Source organism: Bufo bufo, chromosome 1 (genome assembly GCF_905171765.1).
Source record: "Bufo bufo chromosome 1, aBufBuf1.1, whole genome shotgun sequence".
Lineage (NCBI taxonomy): Eukaryota > Metazoa > Chordata > Amphibia > Anura > Bufonidae > Bufo > Bufo bufo.
This window is the reverse complement of record NC_053389.1, coordinates 758,001,848-758,020,199: the sequence shown is the minus strand read 5'-3', so window position 1 is coordinate 758,020,199 and position 18,352 is coordinate 758,001,848. Positions and strand designations below refer to the sequence as shown.

The window sequence follows — 18,352 nt, the reverse complement described above, 5'->3', positions numbered from 1 at the left end:
GGTGTCTGCAGTCTGACTTTGCAGGGCATGGTGTACGGATCTGTTTTTTCTTCTTGCCGACACTCTGTGTCCTCTTCCCTTGCAAACGGACTTTCTTTCCCAAGGTCCTCTATTCCACCCCAATTTACTTTGGCTGTGTTGATGTTGAAGCAGTGATTTTAAGATTTCGTGGTCTTTCTGATGTTATTCAGACCATGCCTAAGGCGCATAAATCTCAGTCTGCTAGGCTCAACTAGCGCTCTTGGCAGACCTGATTTTCCTGGTGTGAATCTTCACCCCTTTTTTTTATCCATCACTAAGACTCTTTCCTTTCTCCATTCCGGGCTTAAAAAAGGTTTTGGTCTGGCATCCCTTAAAGACCAGATATCCGCCTTAGGCTAGGGTTTCCTGAAACCATATAGATTTCGCCCTCAGGTAAAGACTTTTCTTCAGGGTGTGGCTCACTGTGTTTCCCCTTACACCCTTCCGATGAACCCTGGGACCTAAAGCCTGTATTAGACGGGCAGATTTCCTGCCAGATGATCACTAACGAGCATTTGTAGTAATGCTCATTAGCGAAAATCTTGCAGTGTAATACTGCCGCCGATTAACCAGTGCTTATTCATTGGGCAATCCAAATCTTTTGACAGGTTTAAAATGTATCATTTGCAGGCAGCAGAGGTTGGCGTCTAATCACAATCTGCTGCCGGTAAACAATGATTCAGTATAGAGAAGAGCGGTGGTATAACGATCTACCCTTCCTATACTGAGGAGGAGATCAATACATGTAAAAGCAGCGGTCTCCTCTGCTAGCGAGCAGACAATTGCTGGGAAGGAACGCTTCGCCAGCAGAATAGGGCTGTCTAATACAGTCTAAAATCTGGTCCTTGATGCTCTCCAGTCTCCTCCCTTTGACCCCTTAAGAAAGGTCTCGCTTTGTAAGGTGAGCTTTCTGGTGGCTGTCACTGTCTCTGTTCGCAGGGTCTCAGAGCTGGCCACCATGTTCTGTAGATCTATTTTTCTGGTTCTTGACCAGGACAATGTAGTCCTCCATCCTGTAATAAGGAAACTGATTCAGCTCACCTCGCAAGGATTTTATTAGAGATCACGTAAAAGTGAAATTCATGGCACAGCCATGCCGCTATGACTGATCTGGTTAGCTCTCTGTCCTTTCCTTTTGTTTCCTCCTTTCACTTTAATGAAGAAATCGTCCCAATCTTTCTGATCCCTGAGAACGGTTGCTTCACCACCTTGATGTTGTCCAGGCAATTCAAAACCTATCTGTCGCTGCTGGAGCCCTTCCATTGCATGGACTCCCTTTTTGTAATTACCTAGGGTCCATGCAAGGGCCTCCAAGCCGTCCATCTCCCATAGCATTCGGTTGGTCATTAAGGAATCTGACCTAGCAAAGGGGATCGCTCATTCTACTTGTGCGGTCGGAGCCTCCTGGGCAGTTTGGCATCAGGCTTTTGCTTTCAAGGTCTGCAAGGCTGCCATCTGGGCATCTGTCCATACTCTTTCCAAATTTTACCAGGTTAATTGCTTGTCCTCTGCCATGCCATTTTGGGTCTCAAGGTTCTCCAAGCGGCAATGTGCTCGATTTTTCATGTTTCCCACCTTCAGGGATTCCTTTAGGACTCCCACGGTGCTGTGTCCACCTATGTCATTAACGAGAAAATTGGATTTTGGTACTTCGGTAAAATCCCTTTCTCGTTGAATGCACTGGGGGACACGGATCTCGCCCTTCTTTCTTCTGGTTTCTGGGCTGTTGGTTCTATTCCGGGTTCAGGACATGTTGGTTCTTAGTTTGTTGCTTCTTGTTCACCTCTCTCCTACTGCTCTTGTTACCAACCGGTTAGCCTATTGTCCGTGTAGAGGGTATAGCCCACCTGGGCGGTGCCAACACTCTTCTTTTTCTAGTGTCATCTCCTAGTGGCAGCTGGACATTAACATGCTGTGCTATGTCCCCCAAAGCATTCAAAAATAATTTTTAGTACAAAAATCAATTTTTTTTTACTGAAAGTTATGCATTAATGTCACCTGGAATGATGGGGCGTATAAAAATTACAGCACTTATGTACAACGTAGAGACCATATTACTATTGTTCATTAATGGGGTTATACCTGGAGGACAGCTCACATGAGACAGTAAAGGACTTGTATCTCCCAGGATGCATTGCAGTTAGATCTTGTTAACCACTTCCTCCCCCGCTTACAAAGTAGTCCCTCACATATGGCCCCAGAGATACGCAGAGTATGTTATGCCCCAACTATTTCCTTCTCCACTGTCTAGGTTGAGATATAGCGATGTATTTCTATAAATTTAGAAGTGAACGAATGAAAGGTGTCTGACCCGCTTCTCTCTGAGATTATTAGGCTGGCGGTCGGCACTTGATAGCAGCAGGGACGCTATTGGCCATGCTAGTCCTCATCTGAATGCAGAAGGTGGACAGCGGGGGGCGCAACCAGAGAGAAAAATGTACCTAAAAAAAAAATAATTTTACACTTTTTATTGCATGTACTGTATATTGCAATTGTACTGCTCATTGCATAGTAATACTTTTCTTGGGCTAGCTCCTTTTAAGAAGCTTTCTGCAAAGTATAACTTAGCAAGAAATGGGGCAGCAGAGGTTCTGATTCAGTCCATCCTCAGGAGGAGAATACATTATCTAAACCTGTAATCTTCTGCACCCTTCAGGCAAAATATCTGAGTAAGAAGACTCAGGCAGCGAGTGTAGAGGCTGTGAAGATGCTTGACGAAATCCTTCTCCAGCTCAGTGTAAGTGTTTCTGCACACGTTTTGCAAATGAGCTTCTAAGAGCAACGGGGGCGTTACCATTACACCTAGAGTCTCCGCTTTCTCTGTAACTGTCACGCCCCCTGCACTTTGATTGATAGGGCCATGGATGATGATGTTTTCACTTCCTGGCCTTATCAATTAAAGTGCAGCGGGTGCGGCAGTTGCAGAGAGCAGAGCCTCTAGATGGAACGGCAATGCCGCCGTTGCTCCTAGAGGCGTATATTGAGTCTCTTCTATATCTCCAGACCTCTGTCTTTGTGGATGTCATGCCCGGCGCCTTTGATCCTACAAACTACATCCTTCCTCAGCAGCCCCTGCACCGCTGCATGTTCCCTCAGTCCGCGCCATTCTCCACCCTTCAGCTGGTAACAAACCCCTATGAAGCAGATATCGATGGCGTCAGGTACTCAGTTTACCTATACAGTATGCATTAATTGACCGCTATAGCCCGTCCTCACAATCTAATAATTCCACAGGTTTCTGGGCTCAGCTGGTCAAAACGTCACTGATATATACAAGTACTCCAGCATGCAGGACTATCTGGAGATCCTAGAATGGACCCTGCAGGTTGGACACATGTGTCCTACTGCTCCGGATACGCTCGGTAAGGAGGAATCTATGTAAAGTATACATAAGGATAACAGTGTGCTGTGCAACATGGATTCTGTGACATCCCATCATTGATGTGTGCCACATGCAGTCCTTAGATTTTGCTACCATTAAAGGGGTTGTTCCATCTCTCTGTTATCACAGTGAGATGGAATAAGCCCTAGGGTGGTCGGGTTTACGGAAACAGCCGAGTGGGCAATCTGTAGTGAATGAGAGCTATGCAATCTATCCTGCTTCCATAACTCCCGGACCATGAACACGTTTATTTGCTCTAGCGTTGTTCCTGAAATGCACACATCCCAGATTTTATTCTCTTTTGCACATTACTATTAAAGGGAGTCTGTCACCTCCATATGGCCATATACAGTGCTTACATGGCTCTGTAGCACACCTATACAGGATTGTAACGGTACCTTTTGTCTTTGGACTTGCACCAGCAGCAAAAACAAAGTGTAATTCATATGCAAATGAGCACTCGCAAGTGCCCAGGGGCGGCGTTCAGTGTGTAGGTGCCCAGGCTGCTCTGCCTTCTTTTCACTTTACTCCTCCCCAGCCTCTGCCTTTGCCCGTCCTCCAAGTCCGGACCTATCGATGAGGCAAGAGACTTGGAGGGCGGGCAGAGGAAGAGGCTGGGGGGGAGTAAAGTAAACAGAAGGCAGAGCAGCCTTTTTGCTGCTGGTGCAAGTCCAAAGACAAAGGTACCATTACAATCCTGTATAGGTGTGCTACAGAGCCATGTAAGCACTGTATATGGCCATATGGAGGTGACAGACTCCCTTTAAAGCAGTGGTTCTCAACCTTTCTAAAGCCGTGACCCCTTAATACAGTTCCTCATGTTGTGGTGACCCCCAACCATTACATTTTTTTCCTTGCTACGTCATAACTAATTTTGCTACTGTTATGATGACCCACCGAAAACACACACAGACACCAATACACCAAATGTTAATTCAAATACACAAGTATTCATTCATAACCACAGAACTTTAGCATAAATACAAAATATTTGTAAACCAAATAAATAACTTTAAAATAAATAATAAACGAATACTCCCTAAAAAAAAAAAATCTGTGGTGCTCACAGTACCCCCACCCCCCAAAAAAATAAAAATCTGTGGTGCTCAGGGTCCCCCAAATAAATAAATCAGCGGTGCTTCAGGTTCCCCCCCAAATAAATAAATCAATGGTGCTCAGGGTCCCCCAAATAAATAAATCAGAAGTGCTCAGGGTCCCCCAAATAAATAAATCAGCGGTGCTTCATGTCCCCCCAAATAAATTAAGCCTTGCTCAGCCAAATAATTAAAATAAAATTAGCCAGGCTCAATTAAATCATTGGTGGCAGTGGTGCTCAGCGGCGGTGTCATTAACGAAAAAACTCGTTCCTCAGCAGACAGGCGGCCTGTCCAGACGTCAGGCACCTTCAAGCACAGGCAGTGATAGGACATCACTTCCTGTGCGCGAGGATAAGGGGCCGCTGCAGTTGTGCGGGCGACCCACAATAGGAAGCCTCAGGCGACCCCCCGGAAAGGGCCGATCGACCCCCAAAGGGGTCGCGACCCCTAGGTTGAGAACCGCTTCTTTAAAGGGAACCTGTCATGTGGATATTTTGATTATAATCTAACTAATTATATACAATCATTAACTACTAAAAAGTACCTTAGATGTATTCACTTACTGGTGTGACAGATGGTTACCTTATAATATACACACAAAGATGCCACATGCCGCATGCTAATGAGCTGATTGGAGTCCAGCGTGATGTCATTGAGTCCAGCGTATATTTAATTCAGAGCTATAGCCACTCCCCTGCCCACCTGCTGCTGGTTCATATGGAAACAAACTGTCATTCAGCAGCAGGTAGGCGGGGAGAGTCAGGAGCTCATGAATATTCAGGACTCATCATTATCAGCTGGAGCTTTTCAATACAAGATGTTGGCAGATTGATTGCGTCAATTAAAGAAAGTGACCCAGCATTTTGCTAAGAGAATCAGTCACTTATTTATGTTGCCCTTAGTTAGGACACCATAAAACTGGTGACAGGTTCCCTTTAACCATTTTTATGTATAAAGTCAGTAGAGATATATCAAAGCCGATGCAAGAGAAATGTGGGGAAACCAATCGGGTTGCTGATTTCCTTGCACCACTTTTGATGAGGCTCCCTGATGTCTTCAGGCCTCCTAAACCTGGCTGCTCTCTTGCAGATGGGTTTGGCGACAAGCCTTGGTGCAGGGTCAAGACTGGATGTAGCATAATCCCGTAAACGATGCATATTTCTGTCAATGAATCTCTTTGTCTATATCCTTTTTGCAGGATGCTATCCGTTCTCCAAGTTAGACCCATTCATTCTGAACACCTGCCCCCATGTGTATTTTTGTGGAAGTGCCCCCAAGTATAGCTGCAAAGAGGTCACAGGTATGTGTTTTGCATTTACTATGCAGATGCAAAGGGTCATCGGAGTGGGGGAAGTTGCAAGTGCAACAATTTTCCAGAATTTATTCATTTTGATGGAGTAATAGATTATGACCCGTCGATGTCTGCAAAATGGTGTCAGCCTTTTGACGAATATGAAGGCAATAACACAGAATTCTATTTTTCTCCTCCCCCACGACAGCACCTTAGAGAGATGGCTCCGCCCCAGGACAGGAAACCTGCAGCATAAAAAGGTGGAGCCGCTCTCCCACCTCAGTGAGGTTTCCTGTCCTGGTACAGGAGCCTGCAGTTGTCGTCCTGACCTGGAAGTCCCGGTAGATGCCGGAGGGTTAGAGGCGGCGCATTTTTTTTTACCTGTCCGATCATTCCCCACAGGCGTCGGGGGCAGGATACCGGTGAGGAGATCCCGGGTCACAAGGGCAGAAGGTGCTGGTCCCTCAGGCGAGGAGGACCGCACCAACGGATCTAGAGTGGCCAGAAGGCCCCAGTATTACTGCAAACCAGCCAGGACGCCACCGGATGTAGACGCTGGTGGGTGGTGTTTGGACAGGAAGTGCCATGCGTTCCACGGCTGTGCGCTTCCGGTCAGGTGACCGGAAGTTCGGCATCCCGGCAGTTTTAAAACCAACTACATGCAGGTATGAGTGTGCTAGGGTTATTGGACGCCGATGTCTGTAGTTCAGAGTGCCTGAAGTGGACCAAGTTCCTGTGCTATCTTGGCGTGGTGAGGTTTGCAAGTAACTATGTATCTCTCAGGTGAGAGGAATTGTTGGTGGCAGTAGATAACTTGGACAATATTTTATCGGTGCAGGTTATCTTTCATTATGGATGAAGAGGGGAGATCTGAATGTGCGGATATTAAAATCTTGCCGCCGGTATTGTGAGTCCTATTCTCGCTCCTTTAAGGGTCTAGGCTGTTACTTAGATTGGGTATATTCCTTTTTTCTTAGACGGTGCCTAAGAAGGTGGCGACAAAGAAAAAGAACAAGGAATGCCCTATCTGCAAGTGCTCGCTGTCTTCTTCTTATGCTAAGAAGCTCTGTCAGCAGTGCATTGAGAAGACCGTGGCCGAGGAGACTCCGAGTCTTCTAAAAGACATTAAGTCTATTATGTCCGAAGTCAAAAATTCCCTGAAAGCCGGTAGGAAGAGAAGAAGAGCGGTGAGGCAGGAGTCCGACGTAGAATCGGAAGATAGTGGCTCTCTCTCCGGGGGTGAGGACTCTAATGATTCCTTCTCTTCTGAGGATGACACCAAAGAAGGAAAGTTCCTTTTTCCGGCAGAAGATACGGACAAATTGTTAAAGGTTATCCGATCTACCCTGGAATTGGAAGATACCAGAGAAAATAGATCTGTAGAGGATGTTGTGTTTGGGGGACTTAGGGAAAAGAAGCGTAGGTGTTTCCCTGTCCATAAATCGGTTTCAGCTGTGATAAAAAAAGAATGGAAAAAAACGGATAAAAAAACGTTTATTTCTAAAACCTTTAAAGGGTTTCTATCACTTTGTTTCACCTATTTAGCTTTCAGACACTAGCGATCCGCTAGTGTCTGCTTTATCTAACCATCCTAATATAAGAGCTTATTGTCCTGCCGTTTAGCTAAAAAAATAACTTATATAGATATGCAAATGAGCCTCTAGGTGCTATGGGGGCGTGATTAGCACCTAGAGGCTCCGTCTACCTTAACAAACTGCCGCCGCCCAGCGCGTCCCTCCAGCCCGCCCATCTCCAGCTGAAGCGATCCTCTCCGTGCGCGTCTCTGTTCTGCGCATGCGCAGTGAATGTCTGATCGCTTCCCTGCTCAGACATCTCCACTGCGCCTGCGCCGATGACGTCATAGTGCTCCGAGGAACAGGCGCAGTGGAGATGTCTGAGCAGGGAAGCGATCAGACATTCACTGCGCATGCGCAGAACAGAGACGCGCACGGAGAGGATCGCTTCAGCTGGAGATGGGCGGGCTGGAGGGACGCGCTGGGCGGCGGCAGTTTGTTAAGGTAGACGGAGCCTCTAGGTGCTAATCACGCCCCCATAGCACCTAGAGGCTCATTTGCATATCTATATAAGTTATTTTTTTAGCTAAACGGCAGGACAATAAGCTCTTATATTAGGATGGTTAGATAAAGCAGACACTAGCGGATCGCTAGTGTCTGAAAGCTAAATAGGTGAAACAAAGTGATAGAAACCCTTTAAGCGGAAGTACCCCTTTGAGGAAGAGGCGTCTACATCTTGGGACAGGGCCCCGAAGCTGGATGTAGCCATTTCCAAGATTTCTAAAAAATCCTCTCTGCCCTTTGAGGACATGGGATTCTTGAGGGATCCCTTAGATAAAAGAATAGATTCTGCCCTTAAGAATTCATGGGAATCTTCTGCGGCGGTTTTCAGGCCTAGTATAGCCGCCACGGTGGTTGCGAGATCTGTCACTGTGGTTGGATAGGCTAGAGGGGCAGATTAGGGATAAATGCCCTAGAGAGCAGTTGTTAGCATCTATGCACACTTTCCAGAAGGCCGCTGACTTTATTGCAGATGCCGCAGTGGACTCGGTGAGGCTGGAAGCGAGAGCCGCATCCCTTTCCAATTCTGCGCGACGTGCTTTGTGGCTTAAGAATTGGAAAGGGGGAGATATGCCGTCCTGAGATTGTGTAGCATCCCCTGTGATGGCCAGTTCCTTTTTGGGTCTGAACTTGACTCCTTACTCGAAAAAGCGGCAGATAGAAAGAAAAAGTTTCCCCAAGAATCTTTCACTCAATTTAAGCAATATAGACGGCCCTTTCGGAACCCGAGTGGATTTCAGAATAAGAAGCAGACGGGGGACAGAGAGCAGGGAGCAAGGCCTAGATCAGGAAGTAAGGGCTTTTTGTTTAGATCAGCCGCAGCTCGTGGGGGAAAACAAGGAAAGCAATGACTCCATGATCCCAGTAGGAGGAAGATTAAGATTGGGAAAAGATGGCGGGCAGATGGTTGATAGGTCTTCTGCGGGAAGGTCTAAGGTTAGAATTCTTGAGATACCCCGCGGAAAAATTTGTGATTTCAAAGTTTTCTCTCATTATGCTGCAAGAAATAAAAAAACTAATAAGCAAAAAAGTGTTAATTCCTGTCCCAGAGTCAGAGATAGGGAGAGGTTTTTATTCCACCCTGTTTCTAGTGAAGAAACCAGATGGGTCATACCGGACTATAATAAACCTCAAATACCTGAACAAGTTCCTGAAAGCCAGGAAATTCAAGATGGAAACCATGAGGTCAGCGATATTTCTTTTATCTCCGGGTTGTCATATGGCGGTTCTGGATTTAAAAGATGCGTACCATCATATTCCGATTCATCCAGATCACCAGAGATTCCTCCGGGTGGCTGTAAGAACCGAGACAGGGCTTCTTCATTATCAGTTCCAGGCACTCCCCTTTGGCCTTTCCATGGCACCTCGGATCTTTACCAAGGTAGTGGCGGAGATGGCTTCCTTCATCAGGAAGGAGAACATCACGTTTCTGCCTTACTTGGAAGACTTTCTGGTGGTGGCCCAAACTCAAGAGGAGTGTGTCAGGGCTCTGAATCGGGTGATGGAGGTACTTCAGTCCCTGGGGTGGCTTTTGAATACCCAGAAGTCCAGGATGGAGCCATCATCAAGCCAGGTTTTCTTGGGTCTGGTTTTAAATTCCAGGCTGGAGAAAACTTTCCTCACAGAGGAGAAGGTAGCCAGGATTCAGGGAGTAGTCCGGAGGGTTCAGTCAGGAGGAACCCTATCTATAAGGAAAGCTATGTCCCTGTTAGGAGTCTTAACATCCTGCATGCCAGCAGTCCAGTGGGCGCAGCGACACTCTCGCCAGTTACAGGGAGAGATTTTGGCTGCCACAAGGCGAGCAGGGACGTCCCTGGAGTCAGTTATAAGATTGTCCGACGTAACTCTTTCATCCCTAAATTGATGGAAAGAAGAAGAGAATCTGACTCAGGGACTTCCCTGGTCCTTTCCGGAACCAGTAGTTGTGACTACGGACGCCAGCCCCTGGGGATGGGGGGCTCACGTGGAGAATCAGATCTTTCAGGGAGAGTGGTCCCAAGGTCAGAAACTGTTCTCGTCAAATCGAAAGGAGCTGAGAGCTGTTTTGTTGGCCTTGAGGGCAGTTCTTCCTATGATACAGAACAGACATGTGAGGGTGATGTCCGACAATCGGACAGTGGTCTCATATCTCAATCATCAGGGAGGAACCAGGTCAGATTCCTTACAGAAGGAGACGAGATGGATTTTCGAGGAAATAGAGGAGAAAGTGCTTCATCTCTCGGCCATTCATATCAGAGGGGTCGAGAATTTCCGGGCAGACTTCCTGAGTCGCCACAGGCTACGTCAGGGGGAGTGGTCACTAAATCCAAAGATATTCTCCCAGATAGTAGATTTATGGGGTCTGCCTTCGGTAGACATGTTTGCCACAAGGGAGAACAGAAAGGTACAGGAGTTCTTCTCCCTCAGTCTAAAAGAGTGCCCATCTGGGGTGGACGCCTTCCTCCAGAGATGGGACTTCCCGCTAGGTTATGCCTTTCCCCCGCTACAAATGATTCCGTTAGTGATAAGGAAGATCAGATACGAAAGGGCGAGAGTGATTCTGATAGCTCCCTTCTGGCCGAAGAGGGGCGTGGTTTTCCCTGTTGAGGGCCATGTCGGTTTCGGATCCGTGGATCCTGCCAGGAATTCCGGACTTATTGTCACAGGGTCCAGTATTCCACCCGGAAGTAGAGTCTCTACATCTTTCGGCGTGGAATTTGAGAGGTCATTTTTAGCCAATCAGGGATTCTCTAAGGAGGTCATTTCCACTCTGATGAAAAGTAGGAAGGAGGTGACGAATATTATTTATGCGCGGGTATGGAGGAAGTTCCTGTCCTTTATAGGCACAGAAAGGGTTTCCTGGCCATTAGAATTTTCAGTGGTTTAAGTGTTGGATTTTTTACAGAGGGGATTGTCCCTAGGGTTGGCAAAAAGTACACTAAAAGTGCAGGTGTCAGCTTTGTCGGTCTTAGGGAGAAGGAGTTTAGCCATGGACCCTTGGATTGTTAGGTTTTTTAAGGCAGTAGATAGGATTACGCCAGTAGCAGGCCCTAGATTTCCTCCATGGGACCTTAACTTAGTGTTAAATGCCCTAACCAGACATCCCTTTGAACCTCTTGTCTCTTGCTCAATTAAAGTGCTTTCCCTTAAGCTAGTTTTGCTGGTAGCCTTAACGTCAGCCAGAAGGGTTGGGGAGATTCAGTCCCTCTCCATTAACCCCCCTTTTATGTCCATCAGGGAAGACAGGGTAGTTCTCAGACCAGATCCCGGCTTTATGCCGAAGGTTCCTTCTAGGATTAATAGGGCTCAGGAGGTAGTCCTTCCAGCTTTCTTTTCAGAACCAAAGGATGACAGAGAGAAGGAGCTGCATTCCCTTGATGTCAGGAGGTGTATTTTGCAGTACCTGGATGTGACTAAGGACTGGAGGAAGTCTTCTGCCTTATTTGTTCTGTTCGGTGGGGCTAGGAAAGGTAATACTGCCTCTAAGGCATCTATTGCCCGCTGGATCAGAGAAGCTATATCCTTGGCGTATTCAGTATCCGGTGTGTCTCCCCCTATTTCTGTGAGGGCTCACTCCACGAGGGCGGTGTCCACTTCTTGGGCAGAGAGGGCTAGCGTATCCATTGAACAGATCTGTCGGGCTGCTACCTGGTCTTCTCCGTCCACTTTCTATAAACACTATAGGCTTCAGCTTGACTCTATTTCTGACCTTCTCTTTGGTACAAAAGTCTTGAGTACTGTTTCCCACCCTGAGGCTGATCTCTGAAATCTCTCTCTAAGGTGCTGTCGTGGGGGAGGGGAAAAAAGATGATTACACTTACCGGTAATCGGATTTTCCTGACCCCACGACAGCACCTCTTTATTCCCTCCCTGTTGGTGTAAGTCTGTGTGTTCACGGGTGTTGCAGAAAAAAAGAAGAATGTTAAACTAACGTAAGGGGGAGTCCCTCTCATGCTCTGGAAACTCACTGAGGTGGGAGAGCGGCTCCACCTTTTTATGCTGCAGGTTTCCTGTCCTGGGGCGGAGCCATCTCTCTAAGGTGCTGTCGTGGGGTCAGGAAAATCCGATTACCGGTAAGTGTAATCATCATTTTCTCAGTGCTAACCTGTTCCATTATCAAATCAAACCCACTGATTCATTAGTTCATTGATTGATAGGAGAGTTTCTGATTACCATGTGATGGAATTTGGGGCCCTAGGAGCACATATTCACTTTAGCTAGAATAGAGCAAGAGCTTAGATTTTGGTACCATAATAAAGCCCTATTAGAGTTTGGCACTCACATATTTTGGGCACAGCACTTGTTCGGAGTCGAGGAGCATGTTAAGGACTAGTGCACATGGAGGTTTTTGCCAAAACTGGAGGCCAGCTACAAAGAAAACCCACCATCCATTGTTATCAGCGGGTGGCCACGCTGCAGTTCATGCAGCCACACCAAGATGTCCCTTTTTGGCTCAGTGTCCGCACAGACGCTCTTGGAAACCATGGCGAGTGTCCACGTGTGGTTTAGCTTTATTCAGTGGCACTAAACTGTGAGCAGGTTCACCACATAAAATTAAAAGGCCCAAATTCTGGTGACCTAACCCTAAGGGAAGGGGGAAGCTGCCAGTGACATCGTGAAGAAGGATCCCAGCCTGTTACTGTCATCTCTTTGGGGAGGATACAGGAACTTTTCATCTCTCTTAAGTGAGAGGGAGAGTGCCCTCGTTTTTAAGGTGGAGCTATGCTTTTTTTTTTTTTCTACTAAAGGGGTAAGAAAATGAGCAGTTGCATATCTAACCTGCTCCTGCACTTCAGGACATTTGACTTGGCATCTGTATCGCATAGATTTTGGGGGTCATTTATTAAGATCAGCATTTTAGATGCTGCTCTTAATAAGCCCTATACCTGGCGGTGGATCCTCCAGAGTTATGAAGTGGCGCCGGCCTCTACTTAACTTCTGCAGATCCACCGCCGATTCTAAATGTAAGACAGCTAAAAGGTTAGAGAATTGCTGTATGTGCAGCGCTCTTCAATGTCCTGTGTCTCGTGGCTGCAGTAACATGGTGTTGTTATCTTGTCCGCAGGAGCTGAGGGTCAAAGGGTTCTTGTTGTCACCGTGCCAGACTTCAGCAGCACACAAACAGCCTGCCTGGTAAACCTCCGTACCCTGCAGTGCCAACCCATATGCTTCTCCGGATTCAGCGCAGATGAGGAGTCCTGTGACTGACTTCATTTGAGTTTACCAAATCTTCTCTGGGTCTTAGAATATGATTTGATGGATTAGAAAGGAAAACGACAATCTTTGTATTCTCAGGGCACATGCACCTGATCGTAACTGGCCAGGGAAACGCAGTCCATGTGCTCGCCGGATCTCTCAGGCCGACCGCGGCTACTCTGAACTGACTGTATCATAGTGTTTTTTTGTTTTTTTTTGATGCTGTGAGTTCAGTATAAGGGATCCGCAATCATATGTGAACTGACTGCATCATAAAACACTAATATAGTCACTTCAGGGGAGCTGGCAGACACGCGGACTGTGTTTCCCTGGCCAGTCATGTGGATGAGCCCTTACTGGTACACTGGTATTTCAAGCCAAACACTTCATTTTTGAGTACCTTTACATTAGGTTCCATTCAGACTTTCGTAAATATTTTGCGGTCCGCACATGGCCGGCCCTATGATCAGAAATGCCTATTCTTGTCCATGGGCAAGAATAGGATTTGCTGTGTCTCGTCTCCCCCCCCCCATTTCCACAAAATTGCAGAACGGATGCGGACCCAGAACTATGGACATGTGAATGGACCCTTAGGCTCTGCAGCTCTGAACAGGCTGCCGCTGACACTGTTACCATAACTAATGAGCACGTAAATCGGATGTGATGTTCTATATGGTAAGAAAACTTTCCTATGACATGCCTAGCCATGTAGAATTTAGGCTGGCCATCTGATCTCTCACATACATATGCTAGTTTGACCGAGCATGCATGTGTTGTGAAGGGGAGCTCATCTCAAGAACAAACCCTTCTCTCCTCAGACATTTGTCATTGCAGGAGAATCGTTAAGTCCTCGTACACATTAGACGTTCAGCCGATCCTGCCGAAATCAGCAGGTTCAGCTCTAATCTGATGTGTAAGACCAGCTTTAGGTTTCTGTGCGTTGAATACTGTTTATATTGTATTTTTTATATATACTTGTGACGTTCAGTGAGACAATAAAACATTCTCTCTCTTAAAGCTTTGGCTTTTCTTCCCCTTTGACTGTGACTATATGAATTATCACTAGGTAGCTTACAGGCATTAGGAAAATGTGTAGAAGCTTTATTGGAAGTGAACAAGACTATACATTTGTAATGCTAGTTTCAGAGTAGCCTGCAAGCTCTTCTAATTCCGAGTGGACAGGCATCTACGCGTTCACTTGCTTTTCCTCCCCAGAAACAGCTGCACTGTTGTGCGTTGGTTGTGCCTGGCATTGCATCTTCTCCCCACTGAAGAGAATGAGGCTGAGCTTCTACTCCTGTACAACCCCTTAAAGTTTATTATATCCTGATGAATTCTAGATGGAAAAAAAGAGGCATTAATGTAAAAAAATAGGTCCACGTTACTTTGGACCCACAGATGATCAGAGCTATAAATACATGTTGAGATGACCCCTCTGGGGTTGAAACTTTAACCCTTTACGACGCTCAAACATCAATTTGTAACCCTTCTCCGTTGAGGTGGCCCTCTCAGAAGTCCCCAAAGTTTATGGTGTAAGTCTCTGCTGTGGTGAATGGGGCAACAGGTGTAGTGCCCTCCACTTCCCAGGTTTCTGTCTCCACTTCTGTTACTATTTCTGTGTAGGTCTCAGTTTCCGTGTCCCAGAGAGATTCAGATGGGGTGGGGGGCTTCAGCCTGCGAGGGGGCATGGTAGTGGGAGTATATGTGGGAGGTAAGGTGGTGGTTGGCACAAAAGGAGTAGTTGTGGGTGGCACAGTGGTGAGATTGCGTTTGCGATTCAGCCACATTCGTCGTCTCTGCATGCGCTGCCTTTCACTTGGGGTAAGGCGGCGACCTCCGGGTGGCGCCAGGCGTAGAGGACCCTTGCCTTTCATTGCAATGATTTCCCTTATCCTTTGCCAGTTGGAACGTGCCAGGACAAAGTTACAGTGAGTTGCCCCTATTTCATAGCCAACCATACATGTCTTAGTGCTCTGCGTAAAACCGTCAGCCCGTGCAGTCACCCGATACTCCCCTGGGTTGACAATACGGAAGAAGTCGCCATCGCTCCCTGTCAAGAATAGAAGAGGAGGTCATAGGGGCATTAAGCACATTTACATTTGAATGTTGTCGCTAGATATTTTATCCAGTGTATATTTTATTGCAGCCCAACAAAGGTTGTACGAGCAGAGAAGAATATGGTTGCTTTCTTTGAAAAATAGCGCCACACCTGTCCATGGGCCATGTCTAATATTGCAACTTGGCTCCGTTGAAGTGATTGGGCTGAACTGCAATTCCAAAATTTGTAGACAGGGGTGGCGCTGTTTTTGGAAGAAAGCAACCATGGTTTTCTCAACCTATTCCACAACTTGAAGTGCTTCCAGTTTCTTAGCAACCACTTGATCTCCCGCCGTCGGTGAGCACCGTTTATCTGCGGTATAATCTACTGCTGCTCTAGGGTCCACCCCATGCATCTAACAGGAAGTATAAGAATATCGTACAAGAAATGCTACAGCGTGTGAGCTGCTAAAAGGGAACATTTGTAACAGGTGTCAGAAAAACCTTACCTGTTTTGACATCGTGTTGTATTTCTGCCACAGAAATGGATGCATTAGCTATTGGATCCCCGCGGCGATCCGTCACAATGCCTTTAATCCCGCGATGAACCTGTCGGAATGAATGGCGGTGTAACGTGTTACAGACAAGTCAGTCAGTGTTTATCAATGGAAATTAACACCAAAAAACACAGCTTGAACACAGCAATGGGAAATCCTGAATGGGGCGGTGGTGTGCATGTTCAGCTGAAGCATTAGAACGGCATACTTCTGTATGTAATGTACGGTATGCTTATTTAGTGTCCGTATTGTGGTCGGTCTAGAACATATGGGCGTTGGGCGTGTGCACTTAGTGGTGCGGATGTGGACCCCTTGACTTAAATGGGTCCGCAAGATACGACGGAAGATAGGACTTCACCTATCTTTTACAGAGCAGAGGCACGGATTGGAAGCCCACAGAAGCACTATGAAGCGCTTCCATGGGCTTTCAGGTCTATGCCTCTGCACCGCAAAAAGATAGAACATATTCTATCTTTGGCCGTATCTTGCAGATCGCAGACCCATTCAAGTCAATGGGTCCACATCCGCAAACAGCACGCACACGGCCAGTGCCCATGCATTGCAGACCGCTATTTGGGTTCCACAGCACAGGCATAGGGCTCATGCACACGAGTGTAAGGGCCCCAACAGTGAAGTTCCTGCTAACAGACTCCCTTTAATATATGAAAATATTCACGGGTAGATAATGGCTTGAAATCACTGTAAAGTTGTCCATATAAAGACCCAAAATTCTGTCCGTCCTTAGTGTATACAGGACACCAGTCCTTATAGTCATGTCTGGATTGTCACCTACCTGCTCCATGAAGGTGAGCAAAGACTCTTTGTTGATCTCCCATTCCTCAGCCAGTTCACTTTCGTGTGGAAACTTGTCACATCCCAGGTATATGGAGAGCTCCATACAGTTACTGTGAAGGTAACTGAAGTCGTTCATACCTGGTGGGGGAAAGGAGAGTTAGCCAAGTGATTCCACAAGTAACCTATATACAGTTCTACGTGCAGTGACAAAACATGAATTGCTTACACAGGAACTATAAGTGAAGTACTTACTGCCAGAGACAGGCCTCCATTTTGCTCCATTGACAATGCCCATACCCTTGGTGAAGTCATCTGCATGGCAGGTTCCACGAGTGGTGTCTGCCATAGTTAGATGGGCTGAGGCATAGGAGATGGCAAGCCATCGGAAAATAGCATGGTCAGGTGTCCTGGACACTCCTTCTTCATCCTCTCCTCCAGCTCCTTCTACGTACGTTTCTTCTTCTTCCTCCTCCTCTTCTTGGAGAAAATGATGACGATACCGGGGTGGTGGTGCTTCCTCCTTTACCGCCCTTGCCATATCATATGGGTAAGAAACCAACTTTTCTCCACCTTGTAGGTTGGCTCCCAGAACAAAAGGAATTTTATCCATCCAAGCAATGATTGCTCTGGTCTCCACTGCCACCTAGAAATGAAATACATGCGTCACGCCAGTGGCTTAATTCTGTCCTCCATCTGTAATTGTACATCCATACAAGACTTACTGTGGCATCTTCTGCCAAATAGCCTTCTGGAATAGGTAGGTTATTGTTGGGAAACTTGTAAGGGACCAACTTCCTGTCCTCTGCTGCCCACAGTCCAGTGTTAAGATCTGGAAAGTTGGTGAAAATATCATAGCCTTCTTCTGTCCAGTGACCCAGTGCCCAGTTTCCAAGTTCTGAGCCCTGTAGTAGAGATTTGAGGGTGAGACGTTTAGCATTTTTTTAAACGCCCCTCCCCCCAGGACCCCGCTTTTCAACAGGATGTGTCTGGTATTGCAATTCCTGTTTAAAGGGAATCTGTCAGCTTGGAAATATTGTGCAATCTATGGGCTGAACGGGTTGATGTATAGGTTGGTGGGAAAAGATTCAGTATAAGACCTCATTCATACAGTAAGTCAGGCATGCTCAACCTGCGGCCCTCCAGCTGTTGTAAAACTACAACTCCCACAGTGCCCTGCTGTAGGCTGTTCAGGCATGCTGGGAGTTGTAGTTTTGCAACAGCTGGAGGGCCGCAGGTTGAGTATGCCTGCTTGATTTCCTTCTGTGATTGGGAGACAATCCAGGAGTGAAGCCTACACAGAGATGAGGTATAATGGAAAGATTTCCTCCTGTTCTGTGTTTTTGACCGCACCTGGTTTTGGCTCACAATCACTGATGGAATTTACTGAAGGCCTCACTTGAAATTGAAATCCCTGCTCTTTCGGTGCTTAGGAATCCAATGGACGGTCCTTCTCAGTGATTGACTGGATTGCTGAGCAGAGCCTATACATCAACGTGCTCAGCTCCTCCTGCTCTATCCCATTTTCAATGTTACTGGTTCCATTTAAGAGAATAAGACTGGGCTACAATACCAGATACAGACCATGAACAGAAATGACGCTGTGTCTAAAAGAAAAAAAAGTATCCTTTTTTAAATCCTAAAAGGGGTGAACCCACAAAAAAGTACTACTATGCAACAAATAGGGCATTTGAAAAGTATTATTACAATATACATGCAATACAAATACTGTACGTTTTTTATGTAGATGACATTTTCCTCTGTAGCGCCCCCTACCCTTCTGGTGCACCTTCTCCGGTGTTCAGTGGTGGACTAACATGCTCAGTAGCCGCCCTGCTCCCCTCAGTGCAGGTGTACTGATCACAGAGAAGCGCCCCAGACATCATTCATTCATCAATCAATCGCTATTTCTAAATTCTGCACTA

General features: G+C 46.7%; 2 protein-coding genes across 3 annotated transcripts in view; one reads left to right on the top strand and one right to left on the bottom strand.

Moving 5' to 3' along the window:
• POLD2 (DNA polymerase delta 2, accessory subunit) overlaps positions 1-13,859 on the top strand; it is a 29,567-nt gene extending 15,708 nt beyond the window's left edge. The window contains exons 7-11 of the mRNA XM_040414567.1: positions 2,678-2,758; positions 3,025-3,182; positions 3,256-3,383; positions 5,699-5,800; positions 12,911-13,859. Of these exons, the coding sequence (XP_040270501.1) occupies positions 2,678-2,758; positions 3,025-3,182; positions 3,256-3,383; positions 5,699-5,800; positions 12,911-13,053 (612 nt within the window). The 3' untranslated portion in view covers positions 13,054-13,859. The remainder of the gene's footprint in view (positions 1-2,677; positions 2,759-3,024; positions 3,183-3,255; positions 3,384-5,698; positions 5,801-12,910) is intronic.
• Positions 13,860-14,121: 262 nt separating this feature from the next.
• The window catches only part of AEBP1 (AE binding protein 1), a 52,077-nt gene continuing 47,846 nt past the window's right edge, over positions 14,122-18,352 (bottom strand). The window contains exons 18-22 of one of the 2 annotated variants that reach the window (XM_040414555.1): positions 17,153-17,332; positions 16,683-17,073; positions 16,429-16,568; positions 15,588-15,687; positions 14,122-15,091 (exon numbers count right to left, since the gene is read on the bottom strand). In XM_040414555.1, the coding sequence (XP_040270489.1) occupies positions 14,550-15,091; positions 15,588-15,687; positions 16,429-16,568; positions 16,683-17,073; positions 17,153-17,332 (1,353 nt within the window). In that variant the 3' untranslated portion in view covers positions 14,122-14,549. The remainder of the gene's footprint in view (positions 15,092-15,587; positions 15,688-16,428; positions 16,569-16,682; positions 17,074-17,152; positions 17,333-18,352) is intronic. The other variant, XM_040414556.1, reaches the window with a different exon arrangement.